The following is a 17,237-nucleotide window of genomic DNA, read 5'->3' on the forward strand; positions in this document are numbered from 1 at the left end:
ATGTCATAGGTTCACATCCTTCTAGTTGCTGTACGTGGGACTCGGTCTCGCGTTGGACAGAGAAGTGGTGCCTCGGGGCTCTATTTGTTTTTAACCTTCTTTTGAAATAATGTCAAATTTCAGAAAAGTTGCAAGAGCAGTACAAAGAACTCCCATGTAACCCTTCACACCAGTTCACCAATTGTTAGAACTGTGTTTACATACATCTCCGACAAACTCCCTTCCTCTTCCACAATCCAGGGGTTTTCGTACATGTTTTCCCTCTACTTGGATTGACCCCACTCCCAGCCTGGCTGATTCTTAGTCATACTTCAGGCCTCAACTACTCTAGAAAGACTCCCCTCACTCCCAAGACCAGGTTTCTCTCAAACAGAATGAGGTGCAGTACCAACTGAAGCCCCAAGACTCGCAGGGTCCGCCAGGTGTCCCCCACCCCCAGCGCTGCCGCCGGAGCGGAAGGGGCGTGGTTCCCAGAGCGGAAGTAGCCTGACCCGGAAGTGCGGGCTGACGTGCCACTGCTTCTCTAGAGGCGGTGGAATAAGCATGGCCCTGGAAGGGAAGAACAAACGGAAGAAAAAGAGTAGTGCCGAGGAGGGGTGAGTGGCGCGTGGCCTGTCTCCCTGGGCAGGGCTGTGCGTTCGGGAGCTCGGGAGGGCGAAGCGGTGGGGTGTGGCGAGGCGTGGAGTCGCTGAGTCTCTGGCGTCGTATCTAGAGAGAACCCCGACGGCGGCGTTCGTGCGAGTCTGACCGGAGACTACCTGGTTGGACAAGTCGCCAATAGCTTGTTCCACGGCAAGCGCCCCTCCAGAGGCAGCGCAGGTCGGCTGGCGTCCCTCTTCAACTCTTCTGAGCCTCAGCTTCCTCCTGTGTACGTGCCTGTGCCTAAAGTGAGTCACTGGGTTCTGTTCCGAATGGCCCATTGGGAGCTTTAAAACAAGCAGTCTACCACGCGGGGCATGATTTGTAAAGTGGGGCAGATAGGATTAATTTTAAGTAACCTTTCGTTACTGGACATACAAGTGAGAGAGAGAAGATGCTAATTTAGAAAGACCAGTAAGTTATTAAAAAGAATGAAGTCTCAAACATAACTTCAAACTTTTCAAAGGAAACCACCAAAAAAAGGAAACAGAATGAGGAGGAAGAAATTACATCCCAAATTCAAAGACCACTTTTGCAAGAACCTGCAAAAAAAAGGAAAGTGACGAAGAAACTTTCTGATGCAGACAAAAAGTTGGCAAACAGGTTGGTAAAATTCTCATAGTTGATGTTAAAGAAATTAGATGCTAAAGAAATTGAGATTCTTATACCTGAAATATTCATCTTCATGTTTTTCTCATTTCATAGTTTTAATAAAAAATTTTATTATGGTAAATCTTATACATATTCTTCAAAGGTTGAAGACGATAAGGAACCCCCAGGTACCCAGCATCGACAATTATTAATACTTGGCTGATCTTTTTTCATCTTGACCCCGTTCGTATCCCCATTATTAGGAAGCAAGCCTAAGACTTATGTTTCATCTGTAAATGCTTCAGTATGTATATAAAAGATGAGTTTGGTTTTGTTAAACTTACTCAGAGATCAGATTTCCCCCATTAGCTTAAGATTTTTTTTACAGATTATTTGAATCAAGATCCAAATAGAAGTGCCATCACAAATTCCTAGTTAACTTTCCTCAGTCTGTCAAGCCACTCTCTTCAAGCCCTTTCTTTTTTCTCTCTCAACAGGTGATCTTGATTCAGAGAGCTATTAATTGCTGATAGTTGTGAGCTACTACATTTTGTCCTACTTAATGTATCTATGCACATCCTTAATTTTTCTCTTTCTCTCAGAGAAAGGTGTCTTCCTTCTTGTCCAAGACTAATTCAATCACCTGTGCTGTGTATACTGTGTGCCTCTTCTTCTGCCTCCTTGGGGATTATGCATCAGATATATCCATCTTCCAGTCTTTCCTACATCTTTGATCTGTCCACCATGTACATGTGCTCAAGATTTTCATGTTAAAAAAAGAAATACTACAAAAACAAAACCCTGTCTACAGTCATGCGTCCCTGTTTGCTACCATTCTCTCAATCCTTCCCTTCATTGTCAGGCTTTTGGAAAAATAAGTCTATGCTTGTGCTGTCTTCTTTTTCTTGATCTATTTTCTCTTCCACACACTTGCAGTCTGGTTGTTTGTTTGTTGTGTTTGTTTTTGTTTGATCTGACCATACTTCTGAAACAGTGCTCAGTGAAGCCATGCTGACCTAGTCGCCATGTTTAATAGGCAGTACAGTCTTTGTCTTAGAAGTCTTCTCTGTTACTCTCACATGGCTGCTTTCCTTCTCGAAGCTATTCGATTCTTTGATAGCAATCTCTTTTGATTCTCCTCTTGTCTGTTCCTTCTCAGTGTTATTATGGTTACCTTTTCTCCTGACTGCTCCTTAAATGTTGATTTTCCTTAGGATTCTGTTCTCAATCATCTTCTCATGACCTTTTTTCACCCTTTGTTCTGGGCAATCTCATTTGTACCCGTGGCTCCATCATTCTGATCTCTCTCTTGATCTCTAGACCTGTATATCTGTTTGCCTACGTATGTTTCATATACACTTCAGATTCAGAATGCTTCAAACTGAGCTCATTCTCCTTATCAAACCTGTTCTCTGCATGAGTGTTAACATCAGCCTTTCAGTTTCCTGAGCCAGTGACTTGGGGTCATCTTATACTCTTTCTTTTCCCTGCGTGTCTAATCAGTTGCCAAGTTCTGATGATGCTGTCTTTTAATTATCTCTTTAATCTGTCTTCCCTTTTCCACCCCCTCCTTTGCTTTGGGTGGTGTGTTGTCTTCTCAGATACATGCAGTTGTCACTGTCTCCTTACTGGTCTCCGTTATCCAGCCTTGTCTCCTTCCTAATTATCTTCCTCTTTGCTGCCCAAATGATCTTCTTTAGGCACTTTTGAAAATGTTCAGTGGTTCTCCATCTTTTGTGGGATAGAATCTAAGCATAACAGACATGGTCCTTCTTGACCTGGGTCCCACCTTACCATACTGTCTCATTTCCTTTTACTCCCACTAGGTACTTTATATGCCATAAGAAACCAAGTGGAGCTTATGGTCTATTGGAGGAATATTAATGGTCAGCATTTACTGAGGACTGAGGATGTACCAGATGCTGCCCATTTCTCCTCTGAGAAGCCTGTCTTGTTTCTTTTATGTTTCTACACCATGTATTACCATTTTATAATTTATATTTATTTATATTAAATTTATATTTCTACACCATGTGTTACCATTTTGTGAACTTTGCATATCTCTTCAGAGACGAGACTATTGAAAGGCCTTTAATAGTCTCTTTATCTTTGTCTCCCCAGAGGCTAGAACTGAGTAAGAACCCAGTAAATATTTACTAAATGAATGAATCATTTTTATGACTCCTACTACCCATTCTCTCTCCTCACTCCGTAAGCTCCTGGACCAGTTCTCTTCTTGGACTGATGCTCAGACCTCACTTATCCATGTGCACCAATACTTTATATTGTATTTGCCATTTCATAATTTACTTTTGACAAGCAGTCCTTTAAATATTACAGAACTACTATAAGTAGGAAATCTGGTTTTTTCCTATTGGCCATATTGTTTTGCAGGCATATTAACCTTTATAGACCCCCTGGGAGTGCTACAGTACCCCTAGAGTTCTAGAGCAGAGAATGCAATTAGGCACTGGTAGAGTGTAGACTAAATCTCCAAGAGCTTTGAATGAACTAACTTTTGTTTAAATGAACTTGTTGTTGCTTTGCTATTACCTGGCAGTTTTAACATGTCTTCAAAAATTGAGCTTAACTTTTTCTAATTCTTGAGTTTTCTAAAGATACTAGTTACTTTTTGATAATGCTGTTTTTAAAATTTAGATACATTTGTGAATGGTAAGTTTTTATTTAGGAAAACCAAAAGTACATGGGAAAATTTCTAATCACTGTGCTTTGTCAAATACTAGACCCAACTTCCATGACGCTTCTTTCTTTCTTTTTTTTTTTTTTTTGGCCTTAAAAAGAGAAAACGCTCTAGCACGTGCTGATTTAGAAGAAGAAATTCACCAGAAGCAAGGGCAGAAAAGGAAAAATTCTCAATGTGGTGTTAAAGTAGCAGATAAAAAAGTACTTGATGATGTGGATCACACAGTAGTACATCAAAGAAAGAAAATTGAAACCAACCAAGAAGAAGAGAGATTAAAGAATGAGAGAACTGTGTTTGTTGGGAATTTGCCTGTCACATGTAATAAGAAGGTGAGTGTGTAATCTGTATATTGTAGAGATTCAGAGAAGTTAATAATTCATAACTTTGTTTACTGTTCCTTTACTAATAAGCATGTCATTAATAAGTCATTAGTATATAACTTCATTATAATGACTACATAAATCCTTCTGTAGATTGATTCTAGTATCCACCCCCTCCTTTCCATTGCCATGCTCACTGCCCTGATTCAGCCTTTTGCAAATTTTACTTGAACTATTGCAGTGGCCTCCTGTCTATTGTTTTTTTTTTTCCCCTTCCAGCCATATCTCCTATTACATACCACTAGAGCTTAAGATCCACGTGTGCAGGGATATTGATCTCTTTTCTTCACTGCCCTATCCCTAGCGCTTGAAACAGTGCCTCGAATATAGTGGAGGCTTGATAAATACTTGTCATCTGAATGAATACATCTCAAGTTTCTTCCATTATGTGAGGTTCATTAAACCAAAAACATGCCTGTAACTTTCTGTGTGTTCATGTCATAGTAAGACTGTTGGCGGTCCCTTGGGTCAAAATCCTGCTCATCTTTTGAAGGACAATTTATATTTCACTTCCTTAAAAACAAACAGTACAAAAAACTTACTTCCTGGTTTTTCCCTTTCCCCCTTACTCTTTTGTCTGCTAGGATTTGATTTGTGATTATTTTGTAGAACAATAACACATTTTGCTTTGGAGCATTGTTTTGGTTTTTGATCCTCCTATTAGATTTTATAAGAGGCTCAAGGGAGGGGAGTGTGTATGGTGCCTTGCACATTCAATAAGTTAGTTTTGAATTAGAATTGGTTATAAGAATTATTGTCCTAGTTGTAAAACATACACATTCTTCACTTGCTGAGCCAGCCATAAGAATAATGTATAAAATTCATCCTCTAGATTTTTCTTTAACCTGATGGTCCTAATTCTAGACAGTTGGGGAATTTCTCATAGTGACATAAGCATCCTTAGAATTCATTTCTGCTTTAAGCCAATGTGAAAAGATGAGAGAATCAATGGAATATAGAATCTGAGTTTACATGCGGTCAAGATTATAAAAGCTTGAAAGACAAAAATGTTGTCTATCTTATGGGTACTAAAGTAACTTGAATTGTGTATTCTTTTTATAGAAGTTTCATTAAAAGATTTTTGTCTTCCAACTGAATAGTCACCTCCTTTTCCTGAAGTGTTCTTAAAATAAAACCTGGTGGTAAAAGATTATCAGACAGTTTTACTTAAATCCTTTTTGTAGCACTTATTTGTTGTTATGAAAGTGAACTGAAGTATATATATATATTTTTTTATTTTAGAAGCTGAAGTCATTTTTTAAAGAGTATGGACAAATAGAATCTGTACGATTTCGTTCTCTGGTATGTTTTCTCCTTAAAATTATATAATCTTAAAACATATTGCATTTAAATCGGACTTATTAATATGTTGGTATTAATGAGATGGAGGAGCACTTGCTTTAACCTTCTAAATCAACAGGTTCAAATCTAGCCCAAGGGAAGAGTTGCTCTTAGTATCTATTGCTGACTCTTGGACTTTGTTAAGTAATTTAATGGGTTCACATATTAAAATGATATCCTTGTTATTAAGGCCAACAATGTATTTTGGAGGGTAGATGGGTGACTTTTGTTCGTTGTGTCAATTGCATAGGCAAAAATGGTAATACGACTGAAAATAAAGTGAACCCGAGTATACAGGGGATCCCTTTATTTGCCCAATTAAAGATACCACAGTTGTCTTTTTTGCCAGCTGGCATGTATAAACTCTTAAGAGATATGGATGAAGTAATATGTCTTATATTATTTATAAATTTAGTTAGATGTTTAAAATCACATAGGATATACAATAAAATATTAATTTAGAAATATTGCTTTTTTCCATACTCATTTTATAGAACAATTTTCCTTACATTTTTCACATACATCTTCAATATCAGTGTCCCTTCATGACCAGAGACCCAGTCCTTCAAGTCATCTGACACAGTTTGAGCGCACAAGTATGTTTACTTCCATTTAGGTTGAGAGTCACTGCCTGTTAAATCTAAATATGGTACTGTCAATGGAAATTTTTGTCCTAAGCCACCAGGTTCCGTTCACATAACATTAGGACAGTTGTTTTCTGATTCAGTATTTCTGTAGAATGTTTTTAATCACATCATATCAGAGTTAGATGTTTAAAATTCAATTAATTAAAATATAATTAACTTAAAGTAATATTTCAAATAATGAATTTTCTTTAATACTTTTTTTTCTCTTAAAAGATTCCAGCAGAGGGAACTCTGTCCAAAAAGTTGGCAGCAATAAAGTAAGTTTATAATTAGAGAAAGGGAGTAATCTTAAACTCTCTTCCATTTTCGTTAAAATTGAGATCACTTCATAGATTTTCATATTGGAATAATACATTATGCTTTACTGTTTCCCTGTGTCTGTAATAGCATGTAAATTTGTCACTGCTGGCCCAAGACCACTTTAAGTTCTCTGAGGGTTTGGGGACCATACTGGTAGTGTGACTTATGGTTCAAATTCTCAGGGGATTTTCCCACTTTTCCACCTAGTGCCAAGGATGAGACATGCAAGTTTCCTTTCCCTTTATTTCTCTTTTTTTTTAATTGAAATATAATCGACATATAACATTATGTAAGTTTAAGGTGTATGACCTTTATTTTTCATTTACCTTCAGTTTTTTTTTTTTTTTCCCCCTTTGTCTCCCCAAAGCCCCAGTAGATAGTTGTATGTCACAGTTGCACATCCTTCTAGTTGCTGTATGTGGGACGCCGCCTCAGCATGGCCAGACCAGCGGTGCATCGGTGCGTCAGTGCGTGCCCGGGATCTGAACCCGGGCCACCAGTAGCGGAGTGTGCTCACTTAACTGCTAAGCCACGGGGCCGGCCCCTACCTTCAGTTTTATGCAGGGTTTCCTATTAGTCTCCCAATCATGGGGGTTTTTTTCTTCCTTACTGACACATGAAATGATGGATTTTACAAGCAGAAATGTATATATTACATATGTATTAGATATGTATATATAAAATAGATATATAGATTTAAATATATTTAACTCTATATAAATATAGTTACATTAGTTAAAATATGATAATGTACTTTAAAAACATTTCTGGGAATCCTGTTATATCAAGATTTTTGAATTGCAACAGTCCCTTTGGACATCTTGGCGAGTTCATTTCTACATTCATTCCTATTTTGGAATTATTTGGCAGACCAGTTCTTTGACAGTTTTTTCCCATAACCATCACAGCTCCAGGTGTATAGTTAACACTTGAGAAATATGTGTTAATATGTGTTACTGACCATAATAACATTTGGTGAGGTATCCAAACATGTAAGTCCTCCTATCTGCAAGGCATTGTTCAGATGCTGTGGGGAATGGAAAATGTGGTAAGATACAACCCTTCTTCTTTGGGCCATACAAACTTATTTCTGTATGAGGCTGAAACCCAGGGGCCTAAATTTCAGCAGAAACAAAGGTTCTGATAGGAGTATGTACTAGTACTGAGGAGTTTTGGTGCCAGAAAAATGGAGTTTGCTCGCTATGATTGCCATCAGCTCTGCCACACCCCCAATTAAAAAATTTTTTTAATCTAATTATTTGCATAAGTAATGAAGCAAATAGTTAAAAATAAAGTCTAAAAGGGTATGCAGTGAAAAGTTTCTTTCCTACAACTTGTTCCTAGTCAGCCAATTCCCTGCCTCAGGCAACTGCTGTTTTTACTTTCTTATATAACCTTTTAGAGACATTTTATGCATTTACAGTTGATACACCTACATGTTCTACCCCTCCACACATAAGTTTTTGAGGCAGTGGTATTCAGCATATTTACTACTCCACATCTTCCTTTTTTCCACTTACTGTTAACTTGGAGATCTGTTTATATCAGTGTAAAAATTGCTTCCCCGTTCTTTTTCAGAGCATCTTGGTATTCTGTAAGGTATACCATAATATGTTTTAACAAACCCTCCATTGATGGACATTTAGGTTTTTTTCCAGTCTGGTGGCCATTACAAATAATGCTGGAGTGTATGACCTTGTACTTATGTAATTTTGTACATGTGTGAATTTATCTGTGGGATAAACATCTAGTAGTGGAATTGCTTGGTCAAGAGGGTCTTTGCATTTGTGATTTTGACTGCTATCCCATAGAGATAGTAACCTATTTATGTTCCCACACCTTTACCAACAGTATGTTTTTGAGCTTTCTGATCATTGGCAACCTGATAGGGGAAAATGGTATTTCTAATTTGCATTTCTCTTATGAGTAAGCATCTTTTCGTATATTCAAGAGTTTTTTTTTCCTTTCATCTGAATTGTTACTGTCATTTGCCCACTTTTTTTTTTTCTGTTGAATTGTAGGAGTTAAGGAAATTAGCCTTTTGTGATTTGAGTTACAGATATTTTTCCCTATTTGTCATTTGCATTTTTGCTCTGCTATGGGGGAATTTGCCGTGTAAAACTTTTTTGCTTTTTCATATGATTGAAAATTTTTTAACCTTTTTTTCTGCTTTATTAAAGCATAAGTTACCTTCAATAAGCCATACATATTTGAAGTGTACAGTTTTATGATTTTAACTTATGTATGCACTCGTGAAATCATGGCCACAGTCAAGATGCTGAATGCTTCATCACCCCCCATTTCATCATCCCTGCCCGTCTCCAGGTGACCACTGGCCTGCTTCTTATCTCTGTTGGTAGTTTGCATTTTCTAGAATTTTGTGTAAATGGACTCATCAGACAGGATGTACTTTTGTCTGACTTCTTTTGCTCAGCTTGATGATTTTGAGATTCATCCAAATTGTTGGATGCTCAGGGACTTATATTCTTTTTTATTGCCCAGTAGTATTCCATTGCATAGAAGTACCAAATTTTGTTTATCCACTCACCAGTTGATGAACATTCAGGTTATTTCAGGTTTGGGGCTATCATGAATAAAGGTACTAAAAACATTTGCATACAGTCATTTCTCCTGAGAAAGTACCTGGAGGTGTGGGATTGAAGAGCACAGAAGTTTTAAATTTTATTGAAGATCCAGTTTAGAGAGTGCTATTGTTTGGTGGTCTAGTAGGGGGCGATGTGGTTCTCTGTTGTCCTGGTCCAGCCTTAGACACAGGCAGGCCCAGTATATCTACATCTCAGAAGCGTGCCTGATTGGCCTTCGTTCCTGTGGCAGCCAAACTCCGCCTTATGCCTTTGGTGGGTCTTGTGCCAGAGAACATTTCCCAACCCTTGCCCAGTGGTAGGAGGCCTCCCTTCCTCTGGCCACAAGAGATCTTCCCTGTGCCCTGGGGGTGACAGGGTTTACTGCCCCTGCAGCTTAGCCTTTTCCTCCATAGGGAGAAGAATCCAGATGGGGCTTTGTCCCTTCCCCACACTAGCTTCAGTGGTTCTCTTCTTTTCCTAGGTGGAAGCAGAACTCGAGATGTCTAGATGTCATTAACACCGAGATGTCTAGATGTCATTAGTTGTTAAAAATCATCCATCAAGCTTGATGCAAGGCATGTTCTTGCCAGGTAGAAAGGGGCAGAGTTACATGCTTACACTTTGTATCCCCTGAGGCAAGGAGACATTTTCTCAGAGTAACAGAGTATAATACAATTATTAAGATTTTTTTAAAGTCACTTTCCATTTATGTTGTCTTGGGGCTTATCTTAGTCCATTTGGGCTGCTATAACAAAATACTGGAGATTAGAAGGCTTATAAACAACAGAAATTTATTTCTCTCAGTTTTGGAGGCTGGGAAGTCCAAGATGAGTGTCTGGAGGCTGGGAAGTCCAAGATGAGGGTACTAGCATGGTTGCGTTCTGGTGAGAGCTGGCTTCCTAATTCATAGCCAGCACCTTCTTGCTGTGTCCTCACATGGCAGGAGAGACTGGGAGCTCTGTGGGGCCTCTTTTATAAGAGCACTAATCCTATTTATGAGGACTCCACCCTCATGACCTAAAGACCTCCCAAAGGCCCCACCTCCTCTTACCATTACATTGGGCATTAATGGATTTCAACAAAGGAATTTAGGGGAGACACAAAAATTAAGACACTCAGGGTTGCACCAGGATATGTTGGATTTGGATGTTGTCAGCAGCTGTGTGTTCCATGGAAAGAATAGGGGCTCTGGAGTCAGCTAGACTTGGTTTAAGTGCTAGAGTGGCTGCTTATTACCTTATGATTGTGGTCAGGTACTTCTCCAAGTCTCAGCTTCCTCATCCATAAAAATCAGAAAACTAACATCCATGTCGGAGGTGAGAGATTAAATGAAATACATAAAATGTCTAACCCAGTGCTGGTGTGTATTAGGCATTCAATAAATAATAGCTAATTTTATCAATATAAAACTATTAGATAGTATAGTAGTATTAGAGAATGCCATGAACCATGCCCTGAAATTATTTTCTAATACCTTTCTTTAGGATACTCATTTGTTCATTAATGTTTTTGTTACTTGAAAACAATAGGGTAATGTCTTCAGGGAAGGATCTGTAGTCATTACTAGGTCCTATTTGTGATTGGTCACATCTAAATTATATCACCATTTTGCAAACCTAGTGAACTAATGGGTTTAGGCATTGAGCAGAGACAGCTGCAGTCATTAAAAAAGAGTGAGAACTAGTCATAACATGCCTCCCATTGAAAGAACACAGCACTACCTACAGTCTTGACAAAGGGGTCAAATCTGAGTCCACTGAGACTCAGATTTGTATCCAGCTGCCAATTTGCAAGAAATATAGAGTCAGAGGTACATGTTGAACTGCACTGTGAGCTTATAATCAGCAAAATCCGGGCTCTGGGAAATTCTGTAGGTCAAACAGTAAGATAACAGGAGAGATATAGGGGGAATCCTGTAGGTTAAACAAGACTCAAAAAACTTTTCAAGTGGAAAAATGGACAAGACCAAAGTATAAGGTGTAGGAATAGACGCTTCGGTGGTAAAACCATGTAGACACGCAGAAAAGTGGTTTCTCTAAAAGTGGGGATGATGGTTACCTTTAGAGGGGAGGAGGGGCTGCAATTGGGAAGGCCACAGAGAGGCTTCTGGGGTGGGTGGTGGCTGCAAGGGAGTTGACCTGTTAATAATTCACTAAGCTCAACATGTTTGTGTAGTTTTTATTTTACAGTAAAAAGGAAAAATTAAGTTGTCTTTCCCATCTGTTGATATGTGTGTTAGATACAGAGGTGCAGCTAAGATTGTAGTTTCTAGCCTTGTGGCATTGCATGGGTGGTCACACATGGCTGGACCTCTCCCAGTGATGACTAGTAAGAAGGCATGGGTTACATGTTTTGGCCAGTATCTCTGTAAGTTGTGTGTTATTTTTTGAGTTATTACTAAATATGTATTAAAAGAGATGAAACTTCTCCCAGGAATTCTTGTCATATGTGTTGATTGAGAGCAGAAAATAAGCTGTATTTATTTTAGTGACTTTGAGATTAAATAATTTTACATTGTCTTCTTTTTTGCTTTTTGTGCAGACATAAAATTCATCCCAATCAGAAAAATATTAATGCTTATGTTGTGTTTAAGGATGAGAGTGCTGCTACAAAAGCACTGAAAAGGTAATTTTATCTTTTTGAGGTTTGAACAGAATTACTGTATTTAAGTATGTATGACTTCATGTTTTATTCTTGGTTTCACTTGACAGCAAATATTATGGTAACTCTGTGCTCATTTTTAACAGCCATTTTCCTTCGTATTTATAATACAGAAATGGGGCCCAAATTGCTGATGGATTTCGTATTAGAGTTGATCTTGCATCAGAGACCTCATCTGTAAGTAGTACATGAATTGTTTAACGAACTTAACCAGAGTCTTGTAGAGAGAAATGTTTTCTTCTGAGTTTTTGCTGGGAGAGGAGTGGAATCAGCAGTGAGCATGAGGGAAGCACAGAAGGAAACATCCTGTGCCCTCTGTGGTCACAGCATTGGTGCCTAGAATGATGCAAATGGACTTGAGTCCACATTAGCATCAAGAACGTGGTCCGCCTACCCCCACCATTAAATTGAATAATCAGAGAGAGTTAGGCTGGAAGATATGTTAGAGATCATCCACACAAACACCTTATTTTATAGACTGAGATCTAGAAAGTTAAATTATTCATTAAACAGTTTTTGAGTTCCTACTCTGTCAGGTGTACAGTGCTAAGATATAGTCTCAATTCTCTAGGAGTTCACTGTGTAAATATGAAGATGAGCAGATGGGCTGATCATGGCACTATTTTATGATAAATATTGTCATAAATGCAGACGATGCTTTGTCAGCTCAGGAATGGGGCATTTGGCTTGGGGAGGTGCCGGCAAGAAGGGACAAAGGAGGGTTTCCAGGAGAACAGGTGTTATATAAATCTTGGAAGATGAGTCCATGTTATCTAGGCAAAAAAAAATTTTTTTTAAGAGGATGAGGATATCCTGGCAGGAAAAACAATATAAGTGGTGGGGACCAAAACTTAATTTGCTCAGGGAATAGCAAGAGCTTAATATAGTTATTAGTAGGTAGAGTGTGAGGAGAGGCAGCAATGAGAGTTGCTGTTGGAGAAATAGTTAGAGTTCCAATTATGAAGACGCTGGTCTGCCATGTTGAAGAGCCTGGATTTTGTCCAGGAGCTGTTCCACCAGTTGAAACACAGGAGTGATGTGACCAGATTTGCATTTTACAAAAGTCTCTCGAAATGAATGAGGGATGGGTTGTAAGAACTCACCACAGGGCCAGCCCCGTGGCTTAGTGGTTAAGTGCGCGCGCTCCGCTGCTGGCGGCCCGGGTTCGGATCCCGGGCGCGCACCGACGCACCACTTCTCCGGCCATGCGGAGGCCGCATCCCACATACAGCAACTAGAAGGATGTGCAACTATGACATACAACTATCTACTGGGGCTTTGGGGGGAAAATAAATAAAATTAAAAAAAAAAAGAACTCACCACAGCAACAGTGCATTACTGTCGTTGTCAGAGTGACCTAACTGAGCAATGACAGAGGCCTGGTTGACATCCCTGGCTTTGATTGTGGACCTAGCCCAGGGTCAGCAAAATGGCACGAGGGCCAAATCCACCTCCCACCTGTTTTTTTCATAAAGTTTTATTAGCATACAGCCACACCCATTAGGTTATGTATTACATATTGTACTATAACGGCAGAGATGAGTAGTTACAACAGAGACCACATGGCCCGCAAAGCCTAAAATATTTGCTACCTGGCCCTTTACAGAAAACTTTTGCTCACCCCCAATATAGCCTGTCTTTCTTGAGCACTGCCATGTGTCAGTGCTAGCTGTGAACAAAAAATCACCCCCTCGTCCGGTGCTCATTCACATTCCAGCAGGGAAAATGGAAGAAACAATCAAACATGGGACTGGTGTGTGGTTAAATCAGGAGATGGAGACCCGTCAGATACATGGGGTGAGGAAAAGGGTAGATTTTAGGATGACTTCCATTTCCTGCTCCCCTGGGTGATTTTTATTAACACTCTTTGTGTTTCAGAGGGACAAGAGATCAGTATTTGTGGGGAATCTCCCATACAGTAAGTTTGTTTAAACAAATTTTAAGTACCTCTTTATTGTTAAAATAACATCTGAGTAGTACCTTTATGTTTTGCTTTAAGACTAACTTTAGAAAGAGTGGAATGTAACTTGGACTAATTCTCATGGGGCTATGGTTAACTTGCTATATTATTAAACATCTCCAACTTTCTAAGGCAATTGCAAGTCTTTACTTTGGTTGGATTTGTTTTTAGAAGTTGAAGAATCTGCAGTTGAGAAACACTTTTTGGACTGTGGGAGTATTGTGGCTGTAAGGATTGTGAGAGACCAAGTTACAGGAGTCGGCAGAGGGTTTGGCTATGTGCTGTTTGAGGTATGGGAGACTAATGCATTGTCACTGTCCTTTGAAATGTGCTGGGAAGAGTTGTCACTGCTGTTGCATCATTCAGACATAACTGTCACTTTCACCCTCAAGATCCATCTTAAGAAATCTAAATTCATAACCTGCCATAAGGGTACTGTTCCTTTAATAGCAGCTAACCAAAAGATGTTCTAGTTCCCTCTTTCTCCATAAAAATGCTACTAAATAATGTTTTAGATGTTGGATATGAAAGGTATTAACTCTGTGAATCTCCACCTTCTGTAAAACTGAGAAAAGAATTGACTGTTCACTCAGGTAGAAGAAGATTTTAGTCTTTGTACAAAATTGGTTATATTTAGTTAACTAAATATTAACCAGTGTTTCATGCCTAACATTATTAGAATATACATATCTGATGGCAGTTAAGTTTCTCATCCCTCCACAACAACCCATTAATACATTTCCTTTCAGTTTTCTCCTGGGCTGCCTTTTTTATAGTTGAACTTTAATCCGTGAACATAAAATTTTGCAGCGTGCTTTATGTTGTTTTCTATTGTGTAAGCATGTTCCAGTGAGTGATATAATTTATTCTGTCTTTTCCCTTATGTTTCCCAAATGTTGCACATTGCAGTGTTCTCTGTTTTTCCCTGTAATAATGAAATTGGAGTGGTTATGTTTTTTTCTTCAAATGTTTGCCTGCATTTTTGGATTACTTCCTCAGGAGATAGATTCCCAGGGGGCAATTACTAACTAGGTCAAGACATGTGACCATTTTTAAGATTCCTGATATGTATTACCAGATAGCTTTTAAGAAAGGTTGTCACAGCCTTATGTTTCCCTCATTACTGTATTGTAGTCATCTTAGTGTTTTTCTGTTGTCTTCTGACTATTGCTAAGTTTGTAAAGTCCTTTAACAAACATCTTATGAACATTTGGGATTGTTAGCATTTAGTAGTTCTATATTAGAATAAAAGAATAAGAGAATTTTGGATCTAAACAGAACCCTACAAGACATCTAGTCCAACATCTCAGGGACTGTCATAGAGAGTTCCCTGCTCTCAGGTCAACTAATGCAGGGGGGCTTTTGCAGAAAGACCCTTGTAAGGAGGTTCATGGGTTTAAAAGATTGCATATGACTAGTTTAGTTGAAACTTCATTTTACAATGAGAAAATGAAGGCTGTTAGATTTTCACTTATCCGATTATTTGACAAGGCAGCTTGAATGCTTCCTGGGGAAAAACTTCTGAGGAGCATGATTAAAACGAGACTACAAACACAGCTGCTGAAACTCTTGGGAATGCACTTTTTGGATGTGAAAACGGGAAGGGTTTCTATGTGCAAGCCTGAAAATACTTCTAATCCATTAAAGTTGCAATTTTACTAGTTTCTTTCCGAATAAGTTTCTGGTGGAAATTAATATATTGATTTTTATTGCAGAATACAGATGCTGTTCATCTTGCTCTGAAATTAAATAATTCTGAACTGATGGGAAGAAAACTCAGAGTCATGCGTTCTGTTAATAAAGAAAAATTAAAACAAAATTCAACTCCCAATTTGAAGAATGTCACTAAACCTAAGCAGGGACTTAAAGCCTCAAAAAACGTAGGACATTCTAAAAGTTTATTTATTGGAGAAAAGGCTGTTCTCATTAAGAAGAAAAAGAAAGGACAGAAGAAAAGTGGATGGACTAAGAAAAAACAAAAGTAGCAATCCGAAGCTTTGTTTTTTCCCCACTGAGTACTGGTAATAAAAGTGTGTTGAACCCATGTATTGAGTTTCTGAATTTTTTATGGATGGCGTAGGTGAAGCGTGGAAACTTTTCCAGTTTATTCACATTGTAACAGTACCTTTGAAACCGTTGTTTTAAGATGTAGGTACATTAGTCACTGTAGATTATGTAATATTGCTAATGGCTTGAGATGATTCTAGATTTAGGGTGAACATTTAGAATTTTAGTTGTTATGTATTATTGTATTTAGAAATATATAATTAACACCAGTTATTTCAAGAATTACTTGGGATGAGACTACATTTTTGGAAAGTGAGTAAATTTGAAGAAAAATAAAACAATAAACCTTAATGCTGATTGTATCTAGACAGAGTATCAGAATAATTAAAGTGTGGAATACTGATCTAAGGTTGAATTACAATCCCTGAGAAGAAAGGTTTTGAGGGCTGTTATATAATAGCTATTCATTTTTCTTCCTTTCTCTTGCACTTATGATAAGTGGAGTTCTGGGTTTTAATTTTATTTCATCAACCTAATAATAACTAACCAACAAGAATGTTACATGAAATGCTGCTCTGATTTCTTATTCTTGACGAGTGATTAGACTGGTTGTTGAAGTCCTTGGCAAATTGGCTATAAAGCAGATTTCTACTTTTTTTTTTTTTTAATTTATTTTATTTTATTTTTTTGTGAGGGAGATCAGCCCTGAGCTAACATCTGTGCTAATCCTCCTCTTTTTGCTGAGGAAGACCGGCTCTGAGCTAACATCTGTTGCCAGTCCTCCTCCTTTTTTTTCTTCCCCAAAGCCCCAGTAGATAGTTGTATGTCATAGTTGCACATCCTTCTAGGTGCTGTATGTGGGACGCGGCCTCAGCATGGCCAGAGAAGCAGTGTGTCGGTGCGCGCCCTGGATCCGAACCCGGGCCGCCAGCAGCGGAGCACGCGCGCTTAACCGCTAAGCCACTGGGCCAGCCCTCTACTTTATTTTTAATTTGAAAAATATTCTCCCAGGAAAACTTGTGATTCTTAAATTAATGTCACCCAGTAGACCGAAACATTCTTTACAAAAATCATATTTAAAGGAAACATTTTCTGATAAAATGTGGTAATTAAGTCACAAACTATCAAGTTCAACAAGGGGAGAGAATACAGTTGCATTCCCTTGGGGCTTAACCTTGTGCTATAGCTGGTGCCCTGTCTCACAAATCTTAACCACACTTGATCTATATCCAGGAGGGAGGGGTGGGCGTAAACCAGGGAGGCTGATCTGAGGCAGGCAGAATCTGTGTTATGTGCATCATATCACCTAGGTGGGTAACGAAATGAGGGGACAGTGATTTACTACTAATTGTTTGGAAAAACTCTGTCTTTTGGGCATAGCATAAGGAAAACCTAATGGGTCTTTAAAATGTAGCTCTGTAG

At 38.6% G+C, this 17,237-nt stretch overlaps 1 protein-coding gene across 1 annotated transcript; it reads left to right on the plus strand.

Annotated features, from left to right (window-relative positions):
- Positions 1-476: 476 nt before the first annotated feature.
- Positions 477-15,852, plus strand: RBM34 (RNA binding motif protein 34). The gene is made up of 11 exons (XM_004432382.3): positions 477-596; positions 713-887; positions 1,106-1,242; positions 4,032-4,263; positions 5,557-5,616; positions 6,516-6,559; positions 11,729-11,812; positions 11,962-12,025; positions 13,727-13,766; positions 13,980-14,098; positions 15,524-15,852. Exons 1-11 carry the CDS (start codon positions 544-546, stop codon positions 15,791-15,793), a joined length of 1,278 nt encoding a protein of 425 aa, XP_004432439.1. The 5' UTR covers positions 477-543; the 3' UTR covers positions 15,794-15,852.
- Positions 15,853-17,237: the final 1,385 nt, after the last annotated feature.

This window comes from Ceratotherium simum, chromosome 6 (assembly GCF_057802395.1).
Source record: "Ceratotherium simum simum isolate JZ-2026a chromosome 6, ASM5780239v1, whole genome shotgun sequence".
NCBI classification, from domain to species: domain Eukaryota; kingdom Metazoa; phylum Chordata; class Mammalia; order Perissodactyla; family Rhinocerotidae; genus Ceratotherium; species Ceratotherium simum.